General features: G+C 41.3%; 2 protein-coding genes across 4 annotated transcripts in view; both read right to left on the bottom strand.

The window, feature by feature from the left end:
- asic1c (acid-sensing (proton-gated) ion channel 1c) overlaps positions 1-22827 on the bottom strand; it is a 67509-nt gene that overhangs the window by 17641 nt on the left and 27041 nt on the right. The window contains exon 1 of one of the 3 annotated variants that reach the window (XM_027171583.2): positions 17826-18540. The exons of the other annotated variants lie outside the window; for them this stretch is intronic. Coding sequence (XP_027027384.1) covers positions 17826-18350 — 525 coding nt within the window. The 5' untranslated portion in view covers positions 18351-18540. Of the gene's footprint in view, positions 1-17825; positions 18541-22827 lie in introns of those variants that run through there. 3 annotated transcript variants of the gene reach the window in all.
- Positions 1584-3117, bottom strand: LOC125140908 (acid-sensing ion channel 1C-like). The gene has a single exon (XM_047811747.1). It carries the CDS (start codon positions 2613-2615, stop codon positions 1797-1799), a length of 819 nt encoding a protein of 272 aa, XP_047667703.1. The 5' UTR covers positions 2616-3117; the 3' UTR covers positions 1584-1796.

Here is a 22827-nt window from a genome sequence, read left to right as displayed (position 1 = left end):
AATTAAACACAAAACTTCTGCACCATGATGAGGATAATAATAAAGTGAAATTGTCAGATCCAGGACAACGGGCTAGAATAAATCTTAAATTCATTCATTCATCTTCTACCGCTTATCCGAACTTCTCGGGTCACGGGGAGCCTGTGCCTATCTCAGGCGTCATCGGGCATCGAGGCAGGATACACCCTGGATGGAGTGCCAACCCATCACAGGGCACACACACACTCATTCACTCACACACACACTCACACACTACGGACAATTTTCCTGAGATGCCAATCAACCTACCATGCATGTCTTTGGACCGGGGGAGGAAACCGGAGTACCCGGAGGAAACCCCCGAGGCACGGGGAGAACATGCAAACTCCACACACACAAGGTGGAGGTGGGAATCGAACCCCCAACCCTGGAGGTGTGAGGCGAACGTGCTAACCACTAAGCCACTGTACCCCCCGGATTTCAGAACAGCGTAACAGATATTACGTCATCGGGTAGGCGTGGCCTATTTGATAATCTAACCCTAACCTAGTTTTTGGTTGTTTATTTGTTTTCTAAAATAAATCTACATGTGTGACTCATTTGTCCTTCGTAGTATGCTGTTTTTTTTTTTTTGAAATAGGGCGTTTTTTCAAGACCTCCGTAAACACGCCCACTTTACGTCGTGTTAACGAAACCCCTGGAATTTAGTGAATGCCTGCGGTGAGCATCATGACTTCCTGATTCTCAAACAAACACACACACACACACTTTACCTTGCCTTTAACAAGAGACGCCTAAGCTTTAACAACCATTTCGGAGCAGATCGAAGATCCCCCCCTTCCCGACCCCCCTCTAGTTCGGTCCAGTGCATCGCAATTAAAACAACACTGATAAAAGATGAGGTGATTGATTCAGCAGGTTGTCGTTTTCTTTAATAATCCTTAAATAATCCTGCACTTTTTAAAAAAAATAAATAGACATCAGACTTCTTGTAGTACAAATATAACAGAGTGCTGGTAGGGATTTGAACACTATGACAGACTTTTCAAATAAAAATAATAATTAATAAAAAAAAAATGGTGTCCTAGAGGTATGCTAGAGATTTTAATCTCATTTGAGCTAGAAGAACAGAGAGATGTTTAATTATTCATGTCTTTTCCACCCAAGGATATTTCTCAGTGCAGGCTGCTGCTGCTAGGAGAAAGAAAAAAGAAAGAAAAAGAAAAAAGCAATAACTCTTTCTTATTTAGAAAAAAAAATGTAATTGCAAGATCTCAAGTGATGGAACAGTGTGATAACCAGAGCACACACATCTCACATCTGATATCCAGCTATTCCAAAGACAATAAAGGGCATCGAGCTATTTGTGTTATAGGGTTTAGTGGAAATTTCTAGAAATTGTTCTAGTGCCAGAAAACAGCACTAAATCTCAAATCACGCTGCTTTTAACTAGGATTTTTTTCCAACAACCACCAAAAATAAATAAATAAATAAAAAAACCAAAAACATATTCTTAATTATTTTTAGTTCTCTGACACATCAGCAAGAATGGCTACAAAGATTATAAAAAATTCCAAAACCTCTCAAAAGTCTTTTTATTATGCTGCCCCGTCGATTTCTCAAATCTGATTGGATCAGAAGGTGTCGATTATTTATTTATTTATTTATTTTTATTAGTACATTTTCGAAAAAACTTTAAACTTTATTCGGATTGTTCAGAATCTTCAGGTCGATCGTGGCGTTGCTACATTATTCTTACTTACGACATGGTAATGTATGTAACATGCAACCGCTAAAGAATTCCAGTAGACATACGGCTAATGTTTATGACAAACTAACTGGCTGCGTCTTCCTGTCTGGGCTTCCTGTCTAACCGTAACCCTAACCCTAACCCTAACCCTAATCAGAGGATATGATGTAACTTTTCTGACACTTTGTAGTTTCCTGCCATGATTTCTAAGGCATAGAAAAATAACTGTTACGTTACCACAAGAGGATGTATGTGATGATATACATACTGGAGTAAAGTTTTTATGCGTGCAGCTTTCTCCTTTGAACCTGCACTCCAAAAGCATGTCCTCTATCTGGTGGCTCAGTCTACCAATCATCTCAGTGGTGTTGAGGTGGAAGCGGGGTGGCGGGACATAGTCGGAGAAGTCCAGCAACCTCATCAGCCTGTCTCTGTGGCGGCTGTGCTTCAGCATGGCCACACTCTGCCTGTTCAGAGAATGGTTGGCGTGCATAATGTCCATCCAGTACCCGCTGTGGTACAGGTCTGCTTTGGTGAGACTAGACACGCGGAAGACGTTCTGGTTGCACAGCGTGACGGCAGGAAAAGTCATGTTGGTCGCCCACACCATGTAAATCTTCGTGACGGCTGGGAAAGACAGAAGGTAGAACAAGCGATTCCAGGACCAGACGAAGAAAAGTGCCAAGCAGACGCAGATGGCTAAGAGCCAGAAGAAACGCTGAGGTTTGGATTTGTCTGGAGAAAAAACGTACCTCAGCCCGTGGACCTTGGTCCTGAACACAAACGCCAATGTAATCTTCATGAGGCTGGATTTTCTTGGAAAATACCCCTGCTGGGATTTGGACCTTTGATTTACAGGCTCTTGGGTCGCTGTGAGCGTCACCATCGTTCGACAGGTTCATAAGTTCTCCACGGAGTCGGGTCTCGAGAAGGATTTCTAACTCAAATTCAAGCCATCACTCACCCAACCAAGCATCCGGCGTGAGCAAAGTCGACTGCACCGAGAGGTGTCGAGACCTCGTTAAGCGTTAATTAAGACACGCTCTCTAACAATTGAAAAGAAAATCGGTACGTACGTTACAAAGCGTATAAATTCCTACAACCCTCCTAAAACTGATCCGTAACAATCCATTAGATGTTGTATTTCTAGCAGCCAGGAGGTTCCATTCACCATCTGTGCTTCAGATATCCAACATTTCTCGCTTCAAATCAGACATTCCTCACTTTGCTTTCCTCTCCACCTGCTTGCTCTCAGAGAAAGTCAGTGTGTGGCTGCAGATTCCCGTGGCTTTTCTTTTGTGAGATGGAGCCCAACCCCTCGCTCCCTCCCAGATTTTTCTATTCGATGGACTTGCAGCTGGGGATCCGAGCCTCATTTTTCAGCTCCCTTTTTGTGCCACCAAGTTCATAAATTGCCTTAATACGGTTTAATCCATCACAGGACATTGAAAGTGAAAGGAATTCCAACCGGTATATATAACAAATTAATGGGAAAGTCCATTAGATATAGAAATATTTGTGGTATCATTAGTGATTGTGGTGCTAAGTTGTGGACTGGTGCTGGGTTTTCGTAGGGGTTGTGTGCCATGCCGATGTCACACGGGGGCAGAATTCGAGGAGACGTTGGTGCAAAAGCAAGACAGGTAAAGCTTCGGAAGCTTCAGAGACCTGGATAGAGTAAAACACTAAAGCACTGCTGCATCACGCTAAATCACTTCATCACTCCACCACCATCAGCAGGAAGTCGTACGGCATTGTGAGTCATGCAGGAAACCATTAACTGAGGGTGTGGGGGGGATTCGTTGGGGGGGGCTGGGGGGGTGTAAATTGTTTATTTAGTTAATTCTGCATTTATTTACGTCTTAGATTTCCACTTCATTTTTAAAACATCATTCCTTTTTACCCTTTCCTTTTTTTAACTACTTTTATTATTATTAAATATTACAATTATTTTTATTAACACATCGACGTTTAGAAATATTACGGAATTATACGAATAAAAAAAAAAGATCGCTGGTGTATAAGGAAAAATCTTAATACTGACAATTTTAATGTTTAATTAAATATTCATCTAAACATTTATATCATTGACTAAATGTTAACCAAAAAAAAAGTGTATTTATGAAAAGATTCACGACGTATCACTGGGTCCGCTTTTTATACCTCGCGGAATCTATATATAATTAAATAATAAAACTGTTTATGACATCGTTTCCGAAAGCAAGTTACCAATAAACAAGAAACAGTAAAATGGCTGTTAATTCCAGAAAACATGGTGGGAAGCATGCGGATGCCGCGATGCTGATTTGTTCCGCTTCAACCGATTCCTATTATAAGGTGAATATAACTGAACGATGTCCCACGTGATGGAGACGAATTAAAATGGATTGAGAAATAATTCCAGGGTCTGGTCTTTGTCGAAGCTGCACTACAGCGTGGCTGAAATTACATCCTTATTTCAGTCAGCTCTGTTACCACGGGGTAAATGTGCTAGACTTCTTTGCCTCATGAAAAATTGATCCGCACCAACAGCTTAGTGCTGAAAAACTATTTCTGTTGTCAATCCTGCTCAGAAAAAATCTGGTTTACACGGAACTGATTGTTCTATCAAGCCATATACAATATACAACACCATCTACTTCCAGTGTGTGGTGGTGACAACAAAATGTGTGGTAAAATTTACATTCCCATCAGCCCACACACACACACACACACACACACACACACACACACACACACACACACACACACACAGTCCTTCAGCCAATAAATCAAATCTGCTCTAGTCATACATTTAAAAAAAAAAAGTAGTTTGAAGCTATTGATTAATGTTCGACAAGAGAAGGCGTTATTTACCAAAAACGCAAAACCTACAGTGATTGATATGGACAAGCTTTATGTGAAGTACTTAACATTCATGGAAGGAGTCACCGGTGTATGGATTTTGCTTTCTAACAGCAAATAGCTGCTTTTTTTTTTTTTTTTTTATAAAGAGAATAAAAGTAGAGAAAAATAACAAGGAATGACAATTTGTAGCTGTTATAAGTGAACAGGAAATGAAAGCAAAAAAAAAAAAAAAGGTTGTGCATAGTGCAGGTTAAACTGGCTTTATTTTCTTCTCTCCGCTCCATAATACCAAGCAGGAGAAAAGCAAGCGATGGCGGCAGGCAGGAAGGATCTGCGCCAGGGTTTAGGGAGAGGAATGACGAATCCAAGATCTGATGGTTCTCGGCTGACCCTCTGGGACCCGCAAGACGCCGCTGATTGAAACAGAATCTGTAACCAGCCTGTTAATGGGCGCAGAAAGTTCCAGAACTGAATCTTTAGCCGGAGTGAATTTTAGTCAAATCCACTTACAGTATGTGCCACTTATCAACATGTTTTGTCTTTTATAACTGGAAATAAATGGGGTGGGCACGGTGGCTTAGTGGTTAGCACATTTGCCTCACACCTCCAGGGTTGTGCCCTGTGATGGGTTGGCACTCCGTCCAGGGTGTATCCTGCCTCGATGCCCGATGACGCCTGAGATAGGCACAGGCTCCCCGTGACCCGAGAAGTTCGGATAAAACCAGAGTACCCGGAGGAAACCCTTGAGGCACGGGGAGAACATGCAAACTCCACACACACAAGCCGGAGGCGGGAATCGAACCCCCAACCCTGGAGGTGTGAGACGAACGTGCTAACCACAAAGCCATCATGCCTCCCTAAGCATTAATTAACTATTGTAATTATTGTATCGCTGAGTCAAGTCGAGACAACGTTGGGGTTCTGTATGTAATGTGTTGAGCTGTTGCAAAATAATAAATACTTATAAAGAACTGCGACATTTCAGGCCCCTGAAAAATGAGCACAGAGATAAAAACCTGGATCTTGATGAAGAGCTAGATGAAGGCTAACGCTGTGCATGGATAAAGGACTCTATTAACGAGCACGACATCTATGAGGCAGATCGAAAAGATCTAAAGATATACGCTGGTACTTTTACACACCATGACACGGAAGTGACCTTTATAGCAGGTCTAACTAGCCGAACGCCTAATTGCGGGTAAAGGTTTGGCATAGCAGAACGTCTCATACCTATAAGCACAGATGGTTTGGAAACAACCAGTGAAGTCTCTCTTTGAAAGCGTTTACTGCCCCTAAGAGACATTTCAAAACTCTTAAGTCATAAAGCCCAAAGGTCCCCAGCCTTAAATCCAATTAACTACCGCTTGGATCAATCATGAAGCCGCATATAAATCATGTTATTACCGCGACTTGGCCCAAGGCACAGAGCGAGAGCCTGACCATTAGCCTTATCCACCAAGCTAATTAAGCAACTCGAATACAGAGACTGTTCACAAGACTTAGCGAACAGCTGGTAATGCTGACTACCAGTCTGTCTGTAATCATTCCTTATCTTATAGTGCTCGGGGTAATATTTAGTCATTTACAAAAATCCCCACATATAATTAACAGCTTTTTGCAGGAATTTGCCAAAACCTGTTTTAAGATTTCGCTAGCAACGGAGTGTCGCTGAATGTTTACTGATTTATTCTGATTCCTTAATGCAATCTAGATGAAGGACGGTTTCGAGTAGCGTGCCCAAACTGCATCGAGTCAAGAATGAAACATGAGATTTAATGAATTATTTCATTTATACAGTGAGACAGCTTTTTTTTTCTCTCTTTTTTATTTAGTAGCAATTAAAGAGCACATTTATTCTGCATACACTTTCATTTAGCACTTCTATTTAAAAAGATAAAAAAAAAAAAAAAACAGACTAAAAACAACTGTCGTCATTGATACGGCGAGATTTTCTGTAAAAAAAAAAAATTGACCTTGGTATGATTTACATTTTTATCACAATATAGACTTTTGGTAGTTCTTAGTTCTGCTGTTGAGATAAATGAGCCGTTAGCAAGCCTTTACGGTCGACGGTGCGAGGTCATGTACTGAAAGCATCATTTTGGGATTAATGGAAAACTGTGTGAACAACCAAGAGATAATTCAACACATATTGGATTATTTTGCATAGATCTCTGGGGCTTTTTACACCTGGTCACTTCCTGTGTTTCCTGTGATCCGATAGCTATCCGATGGTAAAAAGACCAGGTCTAAATGCCCTCCGAGACAGATATAAATCCGATCGTTCGAACCCCTTCAGGAGGTGGTCTGGGACGCGTTTCAGATGAAACTGGACAGGTGTAAATGAATGTGGTTGTTCAAGCCACATACGTCAGCGCTATACTCCTCCCAAACGGAAGGACGTCACTCGCAGGTGACTCACAAGTCGTGCATCGCGCCAGAAACAAATATGTTTTCCGACCAGCGCTGACTCCGATCTTTCACCCAGGCGTCTCGTCGGGTCTTAAAATGCAGTGCTGCTGCCGCCAGCGAAAATGCAGCAAACAGTAAATGCTGATTTTTGTAGCAACCACATACACCAAAGCGTGTTCCATTTCAATTACCCCAGAAATGAGGTAAAATATATTAGCATTTTGGGCGGGAGTAGAAAGATCGGATCGATATCCGATTCGCCGAGACACATGAATGTGGCCTGATGTAAATGGAACAGTTTTAACAAATCAGACAGCAATTGGATCAGAGAAAACACACAAAGTGACCAGGTGTAAAAAGGCCCTATGACACAAATATTCCTGATTAAGTGCAGGTGGGAATACTTATGCAATTCACTGTATACTGTGTCTGGTTGCGGTTATGGTTAGTAATTTAATTTAAGCATTATAGCAAGTTGGCTATGAAAGGCATTATGTGTTTCCACACCGTCATAATCATAAGATCAAGCAAATCGTTCATGACTTTTCCCTCTGTCGTGGTAATAGCGACATCTAGTGGTTGAGTTGATATATAAATGCACAGCGTTTTCTTGCTCTCTCTTTTTTTTTTCTCTATCCACATTCAGTGTCCAGATGTCTACTGTGTTTTATTTTATTTTTTATTTTATTTTTTTTTTTTTATAAAACTTTAGGTTAATGAGAGATCTTTAAGACAGATGTTTAATTTAAAATACGCCTCCAGCTGAAACGACTGCTAGTTTTGGGAAGCTTGTGCCAATCCCCCATGACGCTGCCTCTGCGGAGAGAACGTTCCATCTGTATCAGTGAATAACAGCTGCTGCTTCTCCCCTGCCGCACAAGCCCTTGTTGTGCTCACCCCGTGCGAGAGCGCAGGAGCCGTGTGAAACCTATCAGAGGAAAACAGAACGTCGCTGTCGCTCGGTGAGGTGGCACGTCGCCTGCAGACACACGCTGCCGGAGACAGGTTTTAGACTCGACACTTCAAACCCCTCCCCCTGCTGTCAGGGCCACTGCTTCAGACAATGTGGATCTTACGATTGCGTGAGAAAGCGAAGGAAAGTGACATTTCAATTAGAGTTGTTAAGAGAGCAGTTAATTAGTGCAGCACACAGCTTTAGTAGCAGGTGCCAAAATTAAGCCTCAGAAGAAACGGTTAGGTCTCGCAGGAAATTTCAATTTCAAGACGCACGCCGAATAAGACAACTCGAAAGAAGACATCACGGTAAACTCGATACATGACCAAATGTGAGAAGAGGTTATCGATCAAATCACGCCTTCGTCCCACGAATCAAACGGCTCACAGCTGAGCCCAGATGTTTACCGTCTCCTTCCCTAATGGCAATATGAAAGCTCTGAGAAAGCTTATCAAAGAACAGACTTTGCTCGAGGTCAAATCGGTTCGTATAATGATTAAGGAATAAAACGTTATTTTATTTATTTATTTGTTGCTAGAACAGCTTAGTGTACCCAGATGTTTTGGTGCAACCTTTGAGGACCCCCCCCCCTCCCCATTCCGTCCTACCAGGGCCAGATATAGATCAGTACAAGAATGGTGCTGACAAAAGTAATGCTAGACACAAGGTCACTTTGATCCAGACAGTCAGTCATTTCTTATTCAACAAACTTTGGAATAAAATAGTGCAATGTTTATCCTGTATGTAATAAGTCGTGGCCTAATGGTTAGAGAGTTTGGCTCCTAACCCTAAGGTTGTGGGTTCGAGTCTCGGGCCGGCAATACCACGACTGAGGTGCCCTTGAGCAAGGCACCGACCCCTCCAACTGCTCCCCTGGCGCCGCAGCATAAATGGCTGCCCACTGCTCCGGGTGTGTGTTCACGGTGTGTGTGTGTGTGTGTGTTCACTGCTGTGTGTGTGCACTTTGGATGGGTTAAATGCAGAGAACGATTTCTGAGTATGGGTCACCGCACTTAGCCGTACGTCACGTCACTTTCACTTTCAATAAACGCATAAAGTGGACATAGTCATTTTATTAGGAACATCATAAAAGCTGGAGCTCATTCTATACTTAGGTTGTCTGCCTCGAGATTTGATGCGATACTTGTTTGTTCGCCGTTGTTGTAAAAAGTGCGGTCAGTCGTTTTCCCGTAGCGTTCCTTTACAGCTCGAACCGGTTTCGCTATTCTCCTCTGACCTCTACTGATCCTTAAGGCATATCTTATCTATACTTTATACAGAACGGTAGCAAAGTCTATTGTGTGAATAAAATCCCAGCACTTCTGAAAAACTCAGATAACAGCCTGTCTGGGACCAACAACCAAGCTGCAGCCGAAGTGACATCTTCTGACATATACATTTTTTTCGCATTGTGCCACCGCCACGTAATTGGCTGATTACGATATAATGGCAATAAACGAGCAGGGGTACGAGCGATCCTTGTGACGGAAAGCCAGAAATACATTCATTCAATTCCACTGTATTTAGCATCATCCTTTGAATCTTTTATAACCGACGAGCTTTGGATAGGGAATTAATTTTGTTGTCAATTTAACAAAGCTTATTATAACCAGCCAAGAGGAGACAGATTAACGATGGATGGATGGGAACAATCTGATTGATGTTTTGGCACAAAATCAAATTAACAGCTTAACACAGGGTGTAATCATGAACTCTAGAGTGGCTTTTAGATGAGTGTGAAACGCATTACCCTCAATTTAATTAAAATGGTGCAGGCTATTAAGAGCAATTATAGTTTTCTTTGGGGTGGGGGGCCGAGGGGTACGTTAGACACCTCTTTCCAAGACCGATATCTCAAGGTGTGAAGCACGTCTGTCAGATAAAGTTAAACACTGTACATGGTTAATCCCCAAGTCTCAAATCAATAAATCTCAGGCATATAAAGGTGCAGGTTTGGTCTCTGAAGTAATCCTGTAACTTAATCTCAGCCCGATCTCAATACACTGTGGCTGAGATTCAATTTTAGGGTTGAGGCAGAGATCAGTCGGTAAATCACATGGCCAGATTAATCAAATAGTGGCAAATAAAAACTTCAGTACAATGTGTTAAGTACTCCTTTGTCACGGTTGTCACTTGAAGAAAAAAAAAAGTTAATTAACTACGGAAAAGATCGTTTAAAGCCGCGTTTAGGAACGAAGGCAATTCGCGTCTGAAGAAATACTTATTAGAGAAACCCAACTAGATAAAATAGACATAATGTAGCACGGCACAAGGGAAATTATATCATAGATTGATGAGAATAGAGTAGAATGTTGAATTGTTATTTCATTACTTTGTAATTTTCATCATGGGAAGATATTTAGGCCTTTTGACATGATTACAATAGCATGGGTTAAAGTAGTAAATGACCTAAAGTGAAAGTTTGCCTCAGTGAAGCTTTACATACCAGAGGTCAGAAGGTTCGACACAATACTATTAAAGGTGGGGTCTCCGATTTTTGAGAAACGCTTCAGAAAACTGAGTCGGGCCGAATAATAAACAAAAATCAAAACAAACGTGTAGCCGATGAGCAGAAAGGGTCGTCGATATGGGCGGAGAGAGTGTTCGGTGAGCATGTGTGACATTAGCAGAAAGCGGTTTTAACATTGACATGGAGGATAAAAACAAAGAAAGAAAGAGAAGAAAGACTTACGATAAGGCAAGAAGTAGGACGTGTTAATATAGGATCAGCTTTCCAGCGCTGGAGAGAACTGAAGGAGCAGGAAGCTGGCCACATATTCACAGGTTGGAGTTTCCCGAGTCAATAACTCCTGAGCTAAACGCTGTTACTACACAAATAACACCTCTTTTCTATCGTAGTAATGTAGAGAGGCAGCTACAACCGCGTTTTGTGTAGTAACAGCGTTTAGCTCAGGAGTTATCGACTCGGGAAACTCCGACCTGTGAATATGTGGCCGACTTTACTTAAGACGCCGAGGCGCTTTTTTCCTTCTCGATAGGTGAGTAACGTTGATTTTGCTTTGTTACACAGAACTAATATATGCCTTTGTCCTTTACATCATTATGCTTGTGTGGCATTTTTGCTTGTTTGTTTATCTACAATCGTATCGTTCTTCCCTTCAGCTATGATAAAGACACGTTTCTTTCTGTTAGTCGCCTGGGTTACGTTTGTATGTGTGGGCGGAGCTATCGATACAGGGGTGGGACCCGTTTCGGTTAGGGGCATGTTTGTTTTGGTGATTTTATATGTCAACATTGGCTTTCAAACATCGGAGACCGCACCTTTAATCTGTCTAAGTCACTAAAAGCTTTCCTAGGGTTAAGGGAAAGAATTTTTTACTATTTTACTGGCTCTGTTTTTTGCTGAATAGACAATTAGATTGTAAATCTCTACACATACAATACCGTCTTCCCCGGGCTACTGCTCCTCCATCACTATAACAGTGCGAAAAAAGCATACAACATCTTATATCTAGAGTAACAACCACTAATAATCATAATAGAGACATTAAAGTTAATGGTTATGATAAAATAAAGGACCTGGAAAAACACAAAGGCTGGAACTGGAATCATAAACATAAGATATTTAAGTCGGGGTTTCATCTCTACCGCTGGTTAAAGTGGTAAATAACGTACTTCTGACTTCTGATCAGGTTTTTCTCTCCTTGTTTGTTTTACTTGATCTCAGTGCAGATTCTGATACTTTAGATCACAACATTAGAAAAGTCCAGGGTTTAAGGAAACAGCTCAGTCCTGGATCAGGTCTTTTCTGACTGACCACATCACAATGCTCCACAAGGTTCTGTTATGCCTCTTTTCCACCGGAAAGAACCGGGTGCTGGTTCAGAGCTAGCGCTAGTGCTGGTTCAAAGTTGGTTCCACTGGCGAACCTTCTAAGAACCGGTTTGCCTTTCCACCGGTTAGAGAGCCATCACAGCGCCGAGTGTGACGTCACTGTATACGTGTCACGTGTCCCAGCAACGTTAGCGCAGCGGCGGCAAACACAAACATGACAACAATGGCGGATGTTGCTTTACTGTTAATGCTCATGACTTTGTGAACCTACATTGGCATCCAAACGCGGCGAATAAAACGTGTACGTGCGGCTCCGTGTAATCTGTATAAACGGAGGTTGTAATCGATAAAGTACATAACGTTATTTTATCATTAACACAGAAAAAAATTTAGCCTTAGCATGTAGCTACCTACTATCATGTGTGCTGATAATGTCTCATATCGCGGTAAAGTAAAAGTGTATTAAACATTAGTATACTTAAGGTACATTATCAAATGCGCTAACAGTAGCCCCGCCCCCAGCTCCTGACGCAAGCGGTTCTAGACCAGCAACGTTGGGGCTACTTAAGAACCACTTTTCCTGGTTCGGAGCCGGTGCTTTGGCGGTCGAAACAGAAAGAACTGGTTCTAATTTAGGCTCCGAACCTGCACTCAGGTGGAAAAGGGGCTTTAGTGCTCTTATCACAAGGTTCAGGGAAGTTGTGGCCTAATGGTTAGAGAGTTTGACTCCTAACCCTAAGGTTGTGGGTTCAAATCTCGGGCCGGACATGACTGAGGTGCCGTTGAGCAACGACCTACTGTAACCTTCTGCACTTGAGGTTCTGCTACTGTGGATGGTTCTACATGGGTACTCTTACCCTTATTATGATGCTTTTGGCTTACCATCGCTAGTGTGGATAATCCTTATTTTAATTTGTAGAAGACGAACTGCTGTCATCATAAGGACGACTCTTCTATGCTTATTTCACACCCACATGCTCTCAGAATGTACAATCCCACTATTGTTTGTTTAGAGTCTGGTTCCTCTCTCAAGGTCTCTTCTTGCTCACCTCAAGCTTACTCATTAGGGCTGTAAAATCTACATCCAGATTTCTCTAAGACTCTTTCATGACAAAATCTATTGCTAAAAGTAACAGGACCGGAAGCACAGGACTACACCACGGACCCTGGAGTGCATATATATATATATATATATATAGTTTTATAAATATTTGTATTTATAATACTGTATATCCAGGAAAAAGGAATGACAATGATGGGAAAATCAACTACATCATCAGCTGAATAATGTGACTAATCAGTGTAGGCTGCGACAAATAATAAGAATTCTAACAATACCCATGACCATTAAGTGAATCATTACTTAAATGGCTCATCACGCGTCGGCTCCAACGATTGTGAAAGTCTAGACAAAAGGAAGCAGCTTGTATTCTCTCTTTTGAGCTGCTAAATAATTTACATGAACTTTTACATTTTGTTCAGCTCAAACTGGGCTTGTTTCACATTCACTTTTCCTGATGTCTTCCAAATCTTTTGTAGGACCACCACATTTACAGAGGTGCACAAATCAGGAAAAGCTCACATGTGCTGCCTGGTCCCATGTTTTAGTTACCTGGAAATCTAATTATTCATTCATTCATTCACTCATCTTCTACCGCTTATCCGAACTTCTCGGGTCACGGGGAGCCTGTGCCTATCTCAGGCGTCATCGGGCATCGAGGCAGGATACACCCTGGACGGAGTGCCAACCCATCGCAGGGCACACACACACACTCTCATTCACTCACACACACACACACACACACACACACACACACTCTCATTCACTCACACACACATACTATGGACAATTTTCCAGAGATGCCAATCAACCTACCATGCATGTCTTTGGACCGGGGGAGGAAACCAGAGTACCCGGAGGAAACCCCCGAGGCACGGGGAGAACATGCAAACTCCACACACACAAGGAGGAGGCGGGAATCGAACCCCCAACCCTGGAGGTGTGAGGCGAACATGCTAACCACTAAGCCACCCCCCCACACACACACACACACACTTTAGTATTATGGACTATTATTTACTGTAACGGTTGAAAGACAATATCCACTCACTGGCTGTTAGTCACTATTGAACGCTTCCTATAATGTGGACATGTTTTCATGCCAAGAATGCAATTACCCCGGGGTGAAGGCTAGAGTGCACAAAAGACAAATGCATTCCCTTCTAATTAAAAGCAGCACCACACTAACGTAAAGAGATACTTTGATGGGGAACGAGAACATCTGGAACTGAAATAAAACGCTAAAATCACCTGCAGACGTCTTTATTTAACGGTCCACTTCCCGAGAGCAAGTCCCCCCACCCCACCCCACCCCACCCTTTCCATACCGGTCATAGAATTTTTTTTGCACATGGTACAAAAGGACACATACATTTTTAATTTCTACTTTTTTTTTTTTTGGAGCAGAATCAGAGGCTCCGATTCCTGATACTCAGCTGTAACCCAAGACCTGGTCACTGCAAGGGCATGACAGATTTTTACTACCCACATAAAATAAGATGCACTTTCTATAACTGAAGGATGTTTAGTGAGTAGGATGTAATATACAATATTACAGGCTGTGGTTTATAAAATGCAAGTTGGGGAAAAATGTTAAAGGTAAATGCCTGCTAGGAATTTATTAACAGAATAAATACACTATTTTATCTGGAATGACAGCGATGACCTCAGACCAGTCAGGCTGCCGGAACTCAACGATGATAAGCTCATATGTCGATCATTATAAGGAACATAACAAGACTTGAATGCATATTTTAAAAACTGAAAATGACACGCTAGTAGTGATCGCATTTGGGATAAATTTAGCCCAAACGTCTAAACGTCTACTGTTGTAATGGTTAGGACATTGAACTAGAGGTCTTCACGGGTCCACTTAGATCTGAAAACCCGAGGTCCGACCTGAGACCCGAGCAGGTTCGGGTCTAAAAGTTTCACGTGTGCCTCGGACACGGGCCGGGTATTATAATAGCGGCGTCGGGTCTCGGGTAATTTAAAATGAATGTGTTTTTACCGAACGGACCCGAGAAGACCTGAACTCCTGTATCTCGTGTGTGTGCATCGACTCGAGTCCTTTTCCAACCTCTCCTCTGTTTGCCAAGACCGCTTGCGACATGTGGCTGGTGACGTGTGGCTGGCAGTAAGCTAATTTTCGTTGAAACAGACCTGTCAATCAATTTTGTATCCACTCTGTAGCGGTTACTTTAGTGTAGAGTTATGCAACATTTGGGTCCAGTCGGGTTAAAAAAAATTGCCATTGGGTCGGGTCGGACTTGGGTCTGATTTTTTCGGGTTTGTCTAGGGTCGGGTCTTTCTAAAAAAAAAATTATGCACGTCAGGTTCTCGTAAAAAGTGATTCGGGTCACTTCGGGTCGGGTACATTTCTTTAGACCCGAGAAGACCTCTACATTGAACTCTGACCACAAAAACCCAAGTTCTAGTCCCATAGAGGGAAATGGGAAAATTCTGGGGAAGTTGTGGCCTAATGGTTAGTCTGACTCCTAACCCTAAGGTTGTGGGTTCGAGTCTCGGGCCGGCAATACCACGACTGAGGTGCCCTTGAGCAAGGCACCGAACCCCCCCAACTGCATACAGTAAATGGCTGCCCACTGCTCCGGGTGTGTGTTCATGCTGTGTGTGTGTGTTCACTGCTGTGTGTGTGCACTTTGGATGGGTTAATTGCAGAGAACGAATTCTAAGTATGGGTCACCGTACTTAGCCGTATGTCACGTCATTTTAAAAGGTCTGAAAACATTTGATTTTCACCATTGATATAACTGTCCAAACCATAACCATATAACGAATTATTCAGCTTATTTTCTCCCTTTGTTTTACTAGCAACAGAAAGAAAATACAGAAGCAGATGTTTGGTGAAATTTCAATTTTATAAAGAGCAAACTTTCTGCCAGCGGTACAATTTAGGCCATTTACTACTTTAACCAGCGCTACTATAGTAATGCGATGAGACCTAAACCCAGCCTGAAATATAGTGTATAGTTATATACAAGTTATTTTTAAAATAGCTTTTTTCTAACTTTCCTAGCTGTCTATGTATGATAAAGCATTATTATAGCTTACTAGAAGGAGCCACATAAGTATTTTAACAGATCCTCAGGATCTTCCCAAACACCGAATGTAAAATACAACCGTGGGATGTGGTAGCTCAGTGGTTAAGGTGTTCCACTACTGATCGGAAAGGTCATTGGTTCGAATCCCAGGTCCACCAAGTTGCCATCGCAGGGCCCCTGAGCAAGGCGCTTAACCCTCAATTGCTCAGGTGTATAAACTGAAATAAAAATGTAAGTCATTCAAGGGCACCTCAGTCGTGGCCGGCCCGAGACTCGGACCCACAACCTTCGAATTACGAGTCAGAAAACACAACAAAGAATACCAAAAAATTACATTCTAATTACAATTAAAATACAGGATATTTGGACTTTGCAACAGATACAGCCATAGTTTTACACCTCTATCGAATACATACACACCCAAAAAAAAAAGGAAAGATATCTTGATTATTCCAAAATGCTAACTATATAGATTTCGATAATAAATACTGTACGAATGCTTCTAAGTTTGTTATTGGATTCCACTTTTTCCACGATCACAGGAAGCTGTGAATTTTCTATATCTATTGTTCATGCTTAAGAATAAAAGGTTCATATTAACGACCCCATGAAGATCTGACTGCTTGCCTGAGATCGGTGACAAGAGCAAGAGATTCACCGAGAGTGACAACATCCCCACTTTCATTACTCAAATCACTGGCGCATTTTATTGAATCGCAAACTTTCTACCACCCACAGTGCTGGAGGTGAGAACTTTCCAGTCAGAGACGACATTCAATCACTTTTAGATGCAATATGAGACATTTATGATCGGAATTTATCGTTACCGTGGTAAAAAAAAATAAAAAAATAAGATATCGGGGTCAATGCTGAGCTTTTTATACCTTTGACCCTGAGAAGGTTGAGTGTGAGTCTTAAAACAGTGAGATCGTTAAAACATCTTAAATATAGCGCAACTTCATAGATGATTATTGTTTCTAATATCAAACCTAACATTTGAGCTTTGGAAAAAAAAAAACAAGTAAATAACAAAAATGAGAGTCGAGCAAAAAACAATTTTAATTCTTAATAATATTATATCTAAATGATTTTAATTTTATGAATGCTTGTGATATCTTGTTATTGTTATTTTAATTCCCCTTCTTTTTTAAAATTCATATTATTATTCATTCATTCAGTCAGTCATTCATCTTCTACCGCTTATCCGAACTTCTCGGGTCACGGGGAGCCTGTGCCTATCTCAGGCGTCATCGGGCATCGAAGCAGGATACACCCTGGACGGAGTGCCAACCCATCACAGGGCACACACACACACACACACACACACACACACACACACTACGGACAATTTTCCAGAGATGCCAATCAACCTACCATGCATGTCTTTGGACCGGGGGAGGAAACCGGAGTACCTGGAGGAAACCCCCGAGGCACGGGGCGAACATGCAAACTCCACACACACAAGGCGGAGGCGGGAATCGAACCCCCATCCCTGGAGGTGTGAGGCGAACGTGCTAACCACTAAGCCACCGTGCCCCCCCTTCTTCTTCTTCTTCTTCTTCTTATTGTTATTATTATTATTATTTCAAGGTAGTATATCATTTAGTTAAGCAATTCCAATTAGAGAGATGAGTCGACAAAGTCAAAATAATGAGATGTTCATTTGAAATAAAGACGTATTCATTAACGGAATTGATTAATGTATTTCATTCCAGTTGTGGTTAATATTAATAGCACTGATAGGGGATTTAAGATCAATTCAATGACAGATGTCCGTGTCCGTTATCTTAGCGATACAATAGATAATATATACTGTACATATCCAAGTTCTTACCTAAGGAACCTGTTTTGAAACCAACCAGTGGTGTACTGTATGGCAAATGATTAGGGAACGAAAAGCACCAGAAAATTAAATAATCCATTTTTGCTTTAGCTGAGAAGGCGTCCGAAGCTTTTACTTACTGTAGTGAAGTTCTCTGGTCCACAGTCCTTGCCACGGTACTTGCAGTCCAGGAGCATCTCTTCGATGTTGTGGCTTGTCCTCTGCACAAACTCCAACATGTTAAAAGTCTTGCTGGGAAAGAACTTGCCTTCATCTACCGGTTGTCCCAGGGCAGCCAAGAAGTCATCGAAGTCGCTCTGTTCCACACCGAGAAGCCCTGCCATCCAGAAAAGGTCATTCCGCTGCATTTTGGAGCGCCGGAAACTGTTGTAGTTGCAAAGGGTGATGGCTGGAAAGTACATGACAGGGCTGTCCATCTCGTCCAGGATGGTGACATGAGGATACCGGTAATACTCCATCACTGCTCCACCTACCTGGTAGAGAAAGATGGAGAGTGAGCTGATAAAGGCAGATGCCCAGAGCAAGCGCCGGATGGTGACTCCACCAGGCAGGAATATGTGGCTGAGTCCATGAAGGGTGCAGTTGGCCCCGAAAACAGTGATGTCTGATGGCCGAGGCTGTTCGTCCTCTTCAGGGGTGCCCATGGTTTCAACCGGAGAAACAGGACGGATCCTACGATCCTACCAGAATGTTCTTGCTGCTGCAACTTGTCGCACGGAATGAACAAGGCTTGTCGGAAACACTAGATGCCCACCCTTGTGCATTTTACAAGGGCATGAGCAAAGCCGGGGTCGGGTTTCTTCAGGGACAACACATGGTCCCCTAGTGGATCGAATAGAGGATAAGCACACAGGCCAATTGGAAATCATATACAAAATCAATACAAGCTCTAAATAAAATCTAATGGCGTTTCTGAAGCATTCTGCACATCGATTCTAATTCATTTCCACATGTTTCCTGTTTGTACGGATCGTTTAATGGATTTAAAATGATATGGACTGAAGAAAATGTTTGCTCTCATGCAGAAATGACAAGGATTTTATAGACTACCCAAATGTTTGATACTCTAGACCATTATGGACTGTACAAACAAACTCACTGGGAATCTTTCATCATCATCTTAGCAAGCAGTTTCAGGCAGGATTTTTACCACTGTGTCGTAGACAAATGCTATTGTGCATACAGGGATCGGTCTATAACGTGCTCAACAAACGCAGCATAAACGTCTCATACAATTCATTCTACAATGCTTTGTATGTTGAGATTAACAATCATAGACCTGTGTGAAGATCATATGATGGAGTGATTCAGCACCAGCACAAATATTATTCATTCATTTTCTACCGCTTATCCGAACTTCTCGGGTCACGCGGAGCCTGTGCCTATCTCAGGCGTCATCGGGCATCGAGGCAGGATACACCCTGGACGGAGTGCCAACCCATCACAGGGCACACACACACTCTCATTCACTCACACACTCACACACTACGGACAATTTTCCAGAGATGCCAATCAACCTACCATGCATGTCTTTGGACTGGGGGAGGAAACCGGAGTACCCGGAGGAAACCCCAGAGGCACGGGGAGAACATGCAAACTCCACACACACAAGCCGGAGGTGGGAATCGAACCCCCAACCCTGGAGGTGTGAGGCGAATATGCTAACCACTAACCCACCATGCCCCCCTGCACAAATATTAAGTCCTGAAAAACTCCTTGTCCCTAATGAGGTCCATTTGGAATCATACTCAATGAAGAAGAGAGGTTGTGCCTCACTAGTTTCAAAACCATATACATTTATGTAGAAATACAGCTTGTCCAATATTGCCAGTGATGACTAATCTTTTTTTTTTTTTTAACCATCTTTCTATGCAAGAAAAAGGACACGGCCATTTCATTTTTTTTTTTCCTTTCCATGGCCAATTTTCTTTAATGTCACAAAAACACGACGGGAAGGGTTCTGCTCGCACTTCCTAGAAAGAGGCTGCGAATGGACCGTGTCACTTTTCAGCCTGTTCTGGATATAGATTTAGATCCCTAATGAGCAGAGGCGAGGAAAAAAATCTTCCTGAACTGACACGAGCAAGAAACCAGCCTCAAAACAGAGCTCATCATCTTCTGGGTGACATCCTGGATAGTGAGAAGATAGGTTTTTTTTTTTATATCACTACAGTATACAGATGTCGAAGGCTAACACTATGTTCAGGATGAGTAGATTGTCAACAAGAGTCCTGGGATGCATAAAGGACAGTCTTTATGATTCCAGCAGCAGTTACGTTTTGGTTCCAATGAGGTGAAAACTAGCTGCATCTCAGGAGGAAAATGCTTTTTATTATCTTTTCCCCTCCTTAGATTACATACGGATTTGTAGGTGTAGTATCAGATGGAACATAATATCAGAGACACACAGTGACACATGATTCTCTGGAAAAGGAAACATTTTTTAGGATCTCATTACAAATATCAACAGAGATGGGCAGTCTGGAAATATGAACACGTGAAAGAGTCAAAACGCATCCATTAAGGAAGGACAAGAGTTCGATCAAGGACAGAGCATTTAATGTAATGTGTTAAGTAAAAAGCTTCAAGTCAGACAACTGAAGACATCCTGCTATACTGAACACACCCAAGTGGATTTGCTGAAATTCCCTTAAGGCACAATATTTTATACACAGATATTCCTGATTACAGAAATGTTCATAAATGACAATGTATTAAAAAAAAAAGGAATCATGTTTAAAAAAATCATTTGTCAAAAATCGCTTGTATTAAAAAAACGAATGATGTTGAAAAAATCATTTGTCAAAAATCGCTTGTATTAAAAAAAACGAATCATGCTGAAAAAATCATTTGTCAAAAATCGCTTGTGAAATATTTGAAATAAGAGATCAGGAAAAACATCACACACAATTATTTAAGTGTGAAAAGTCACCTAAAAATAATATGGAAAATAAATCATAAAAAAAAGTGTTTAAAAAAAAACAAACAATCAGAAAAATGAGTCATGTCTAAAAAAAACCTCAAACGAAAATGAATCACGCAAAGAATCACATTTAGAAATAAAGGAATCAGGAAAGATTCATGAAAATCGGAGCAAATTTGTGAAAAAAAATAAATAAAAAATCGCGTGAGAATGAAACGAACACAAACTGACACGTGAAAGAAAATTAAATTAAATTGTGTTATAAATGACGTTACACATTATCTACTGTAAAGATTATATGAAATTTAGCGTGAGGATTCGTATTTCAGATGCGAGTCACATCAAACCGGTGCCGGCGCATCGGACGCTCTCTTCATCTAAAAGGCATTCTCGGTGTACTGTATGATTTGAGCCGATCACTGAAGCACGGCAAACTCGCTCATACCTCAGGCACTAAAGCGTTTTATCTAACATCAGCATTTTCGGACCTAAATATGCTTTTCTCTCTCTCTCTCTCTCTCTCTCTCTCTCTCTCTCTCTCTCTCTCTCTCTCTCTCTCAATCTATCTGTAATGCAAGAGAAACCCGCTGCATTCACACGTGTTCGGATTGCTGATCTCTACCGGGCCTTAGCTTCAGCATCACACCATCCTAATCACGGATATGTAAGAAATGTCAACGTCAGGCCCTGATAGTATCCACAGCCAGGTTGGCTTGAGTGCTAACGAGTCAGGAATTATTGCGCAATACGCATGCCGGTTCGAAATAAAAGCATAATATCGTTAGAGGACAATCTCTAATCAGTTTAATTGAGTTACTAGGCTAACACTTTGGCATCGGCCATCGATATCAGTCAACAACCGCAGCAAATTAATGCAGTGTATTATAGCCTGCTTGTTAATTTAATGGCTTTTCTAGTACATCAGCACATGGCGGGTGAAGCCGGTGCCAGCGAATCAATAGTGCCGTCTGCTGGCCAACGCAGCACACGATCAATTCCTGGCTCTACCAACCATTAGTGAAAAAACAATTATATATGACACGGATATCACACGGATATCACATGTGATCATGTGAGTAACCAGTTCGAAAACGCTTATTCCTGTGAGAAAGTCACAATTGTACACAAATGATGCTGAATGTACACAAATAACTGGAAAAAATTGGTTAAAATTGGTTACATTTTTTTTAAATATCAGGAATGCATAAATGTATAAATCATGAACATAAAAATAGTGTGTGAACGTCATGCGAAAAACTTGCGGCAATCAACAAATCCTATAAAGATTACAATTTAAAATAGATTATTCGTGAGAAAAGAAATGAATAAAAAACGATTTGCGTAGAAATAAACGATTCGATTAAAGATCACTTGTGAAAGTAGTTCGATTGCGTGACAAATGAACCGTGTTCAGAATCTCATGTAAACAAGAAAGGAATCGTAAAGATGACATTTAAAAATAAATGAATCGCGAAAATGAACAAATTGTGAAAAGATCACTTGTAGAAAATAAAGGAATTGTGCAGAATTTCTACTAGATCGCTAGAAAAACTTTTGAAAAAATGAATCAAATCGAGTAGAATTTTGTGTTAAAAAAACCCCAAATGAATCGCGACGATCACCTGTAAAAAAACAAAAAACAAACAAAAAAAAAAAACGAATTGTGCAGAATCTGATGTAAAAAAATAAATGAATCATGATCACATTTAAAAATTGTAAAAAATCATGTAAAAATTACAGAGAGAGAGAGAGATGAAAGAATCGTGAAAAATGAATCGTGTTAAAAAAATATTTTAAAATGTAATAACGTTGAATGGAAAAATCAAAGGTCAAAATAAATGAATCGAGACAACGAATGAATCATGAAAAAAAAAACATAATACATAAAAATAAAACCCTGTGGAAATAAATACAGGAAGCTGGAGATGTGAAGTGTCTGAAAACTCTCTCAGTGAAGGAGGAAAAAGTTCATGGTGTAAACATAATGTAGAAATAAGCAGTTCGGTACAACACTTTGTGTGCCGTGGACAGTCCTGCGGTACCTCATGATTACTAAACACCAGGATCCGAGTCACAGATCAGCTCGAGTGAAGGAGCAGAATACAAACTGTGATCACCGGAGCTTCTTCAAAAGGTCGGTCACAAACACACAGCTACGCTACGGCGAAACTAATTAAACAGTGCTTGAAAAGAAGCGA

The sequence above is a fragment of the Tachysurus fulvidraco genome, chromosome 3 (assembly GCF_022655615.1).
Source record: "Tachysurus fulvidraco isolate hzauxx_2018 chromosome 3, HZAU_PFXX_2.0, whole genome shotgun sequence".
Lineage (NCBI taxonomy): Eukaryota > Metazoa > Chordata > Actinopteri > Siluriformes > Bagridae > Tachysurus > Tachysurus fulvidraco.
The sequence above is the reverse complement of the archived record's forward strand: the minus strand, read 5'-3'. Positions and strand labels throughout refer to the sequence as shown.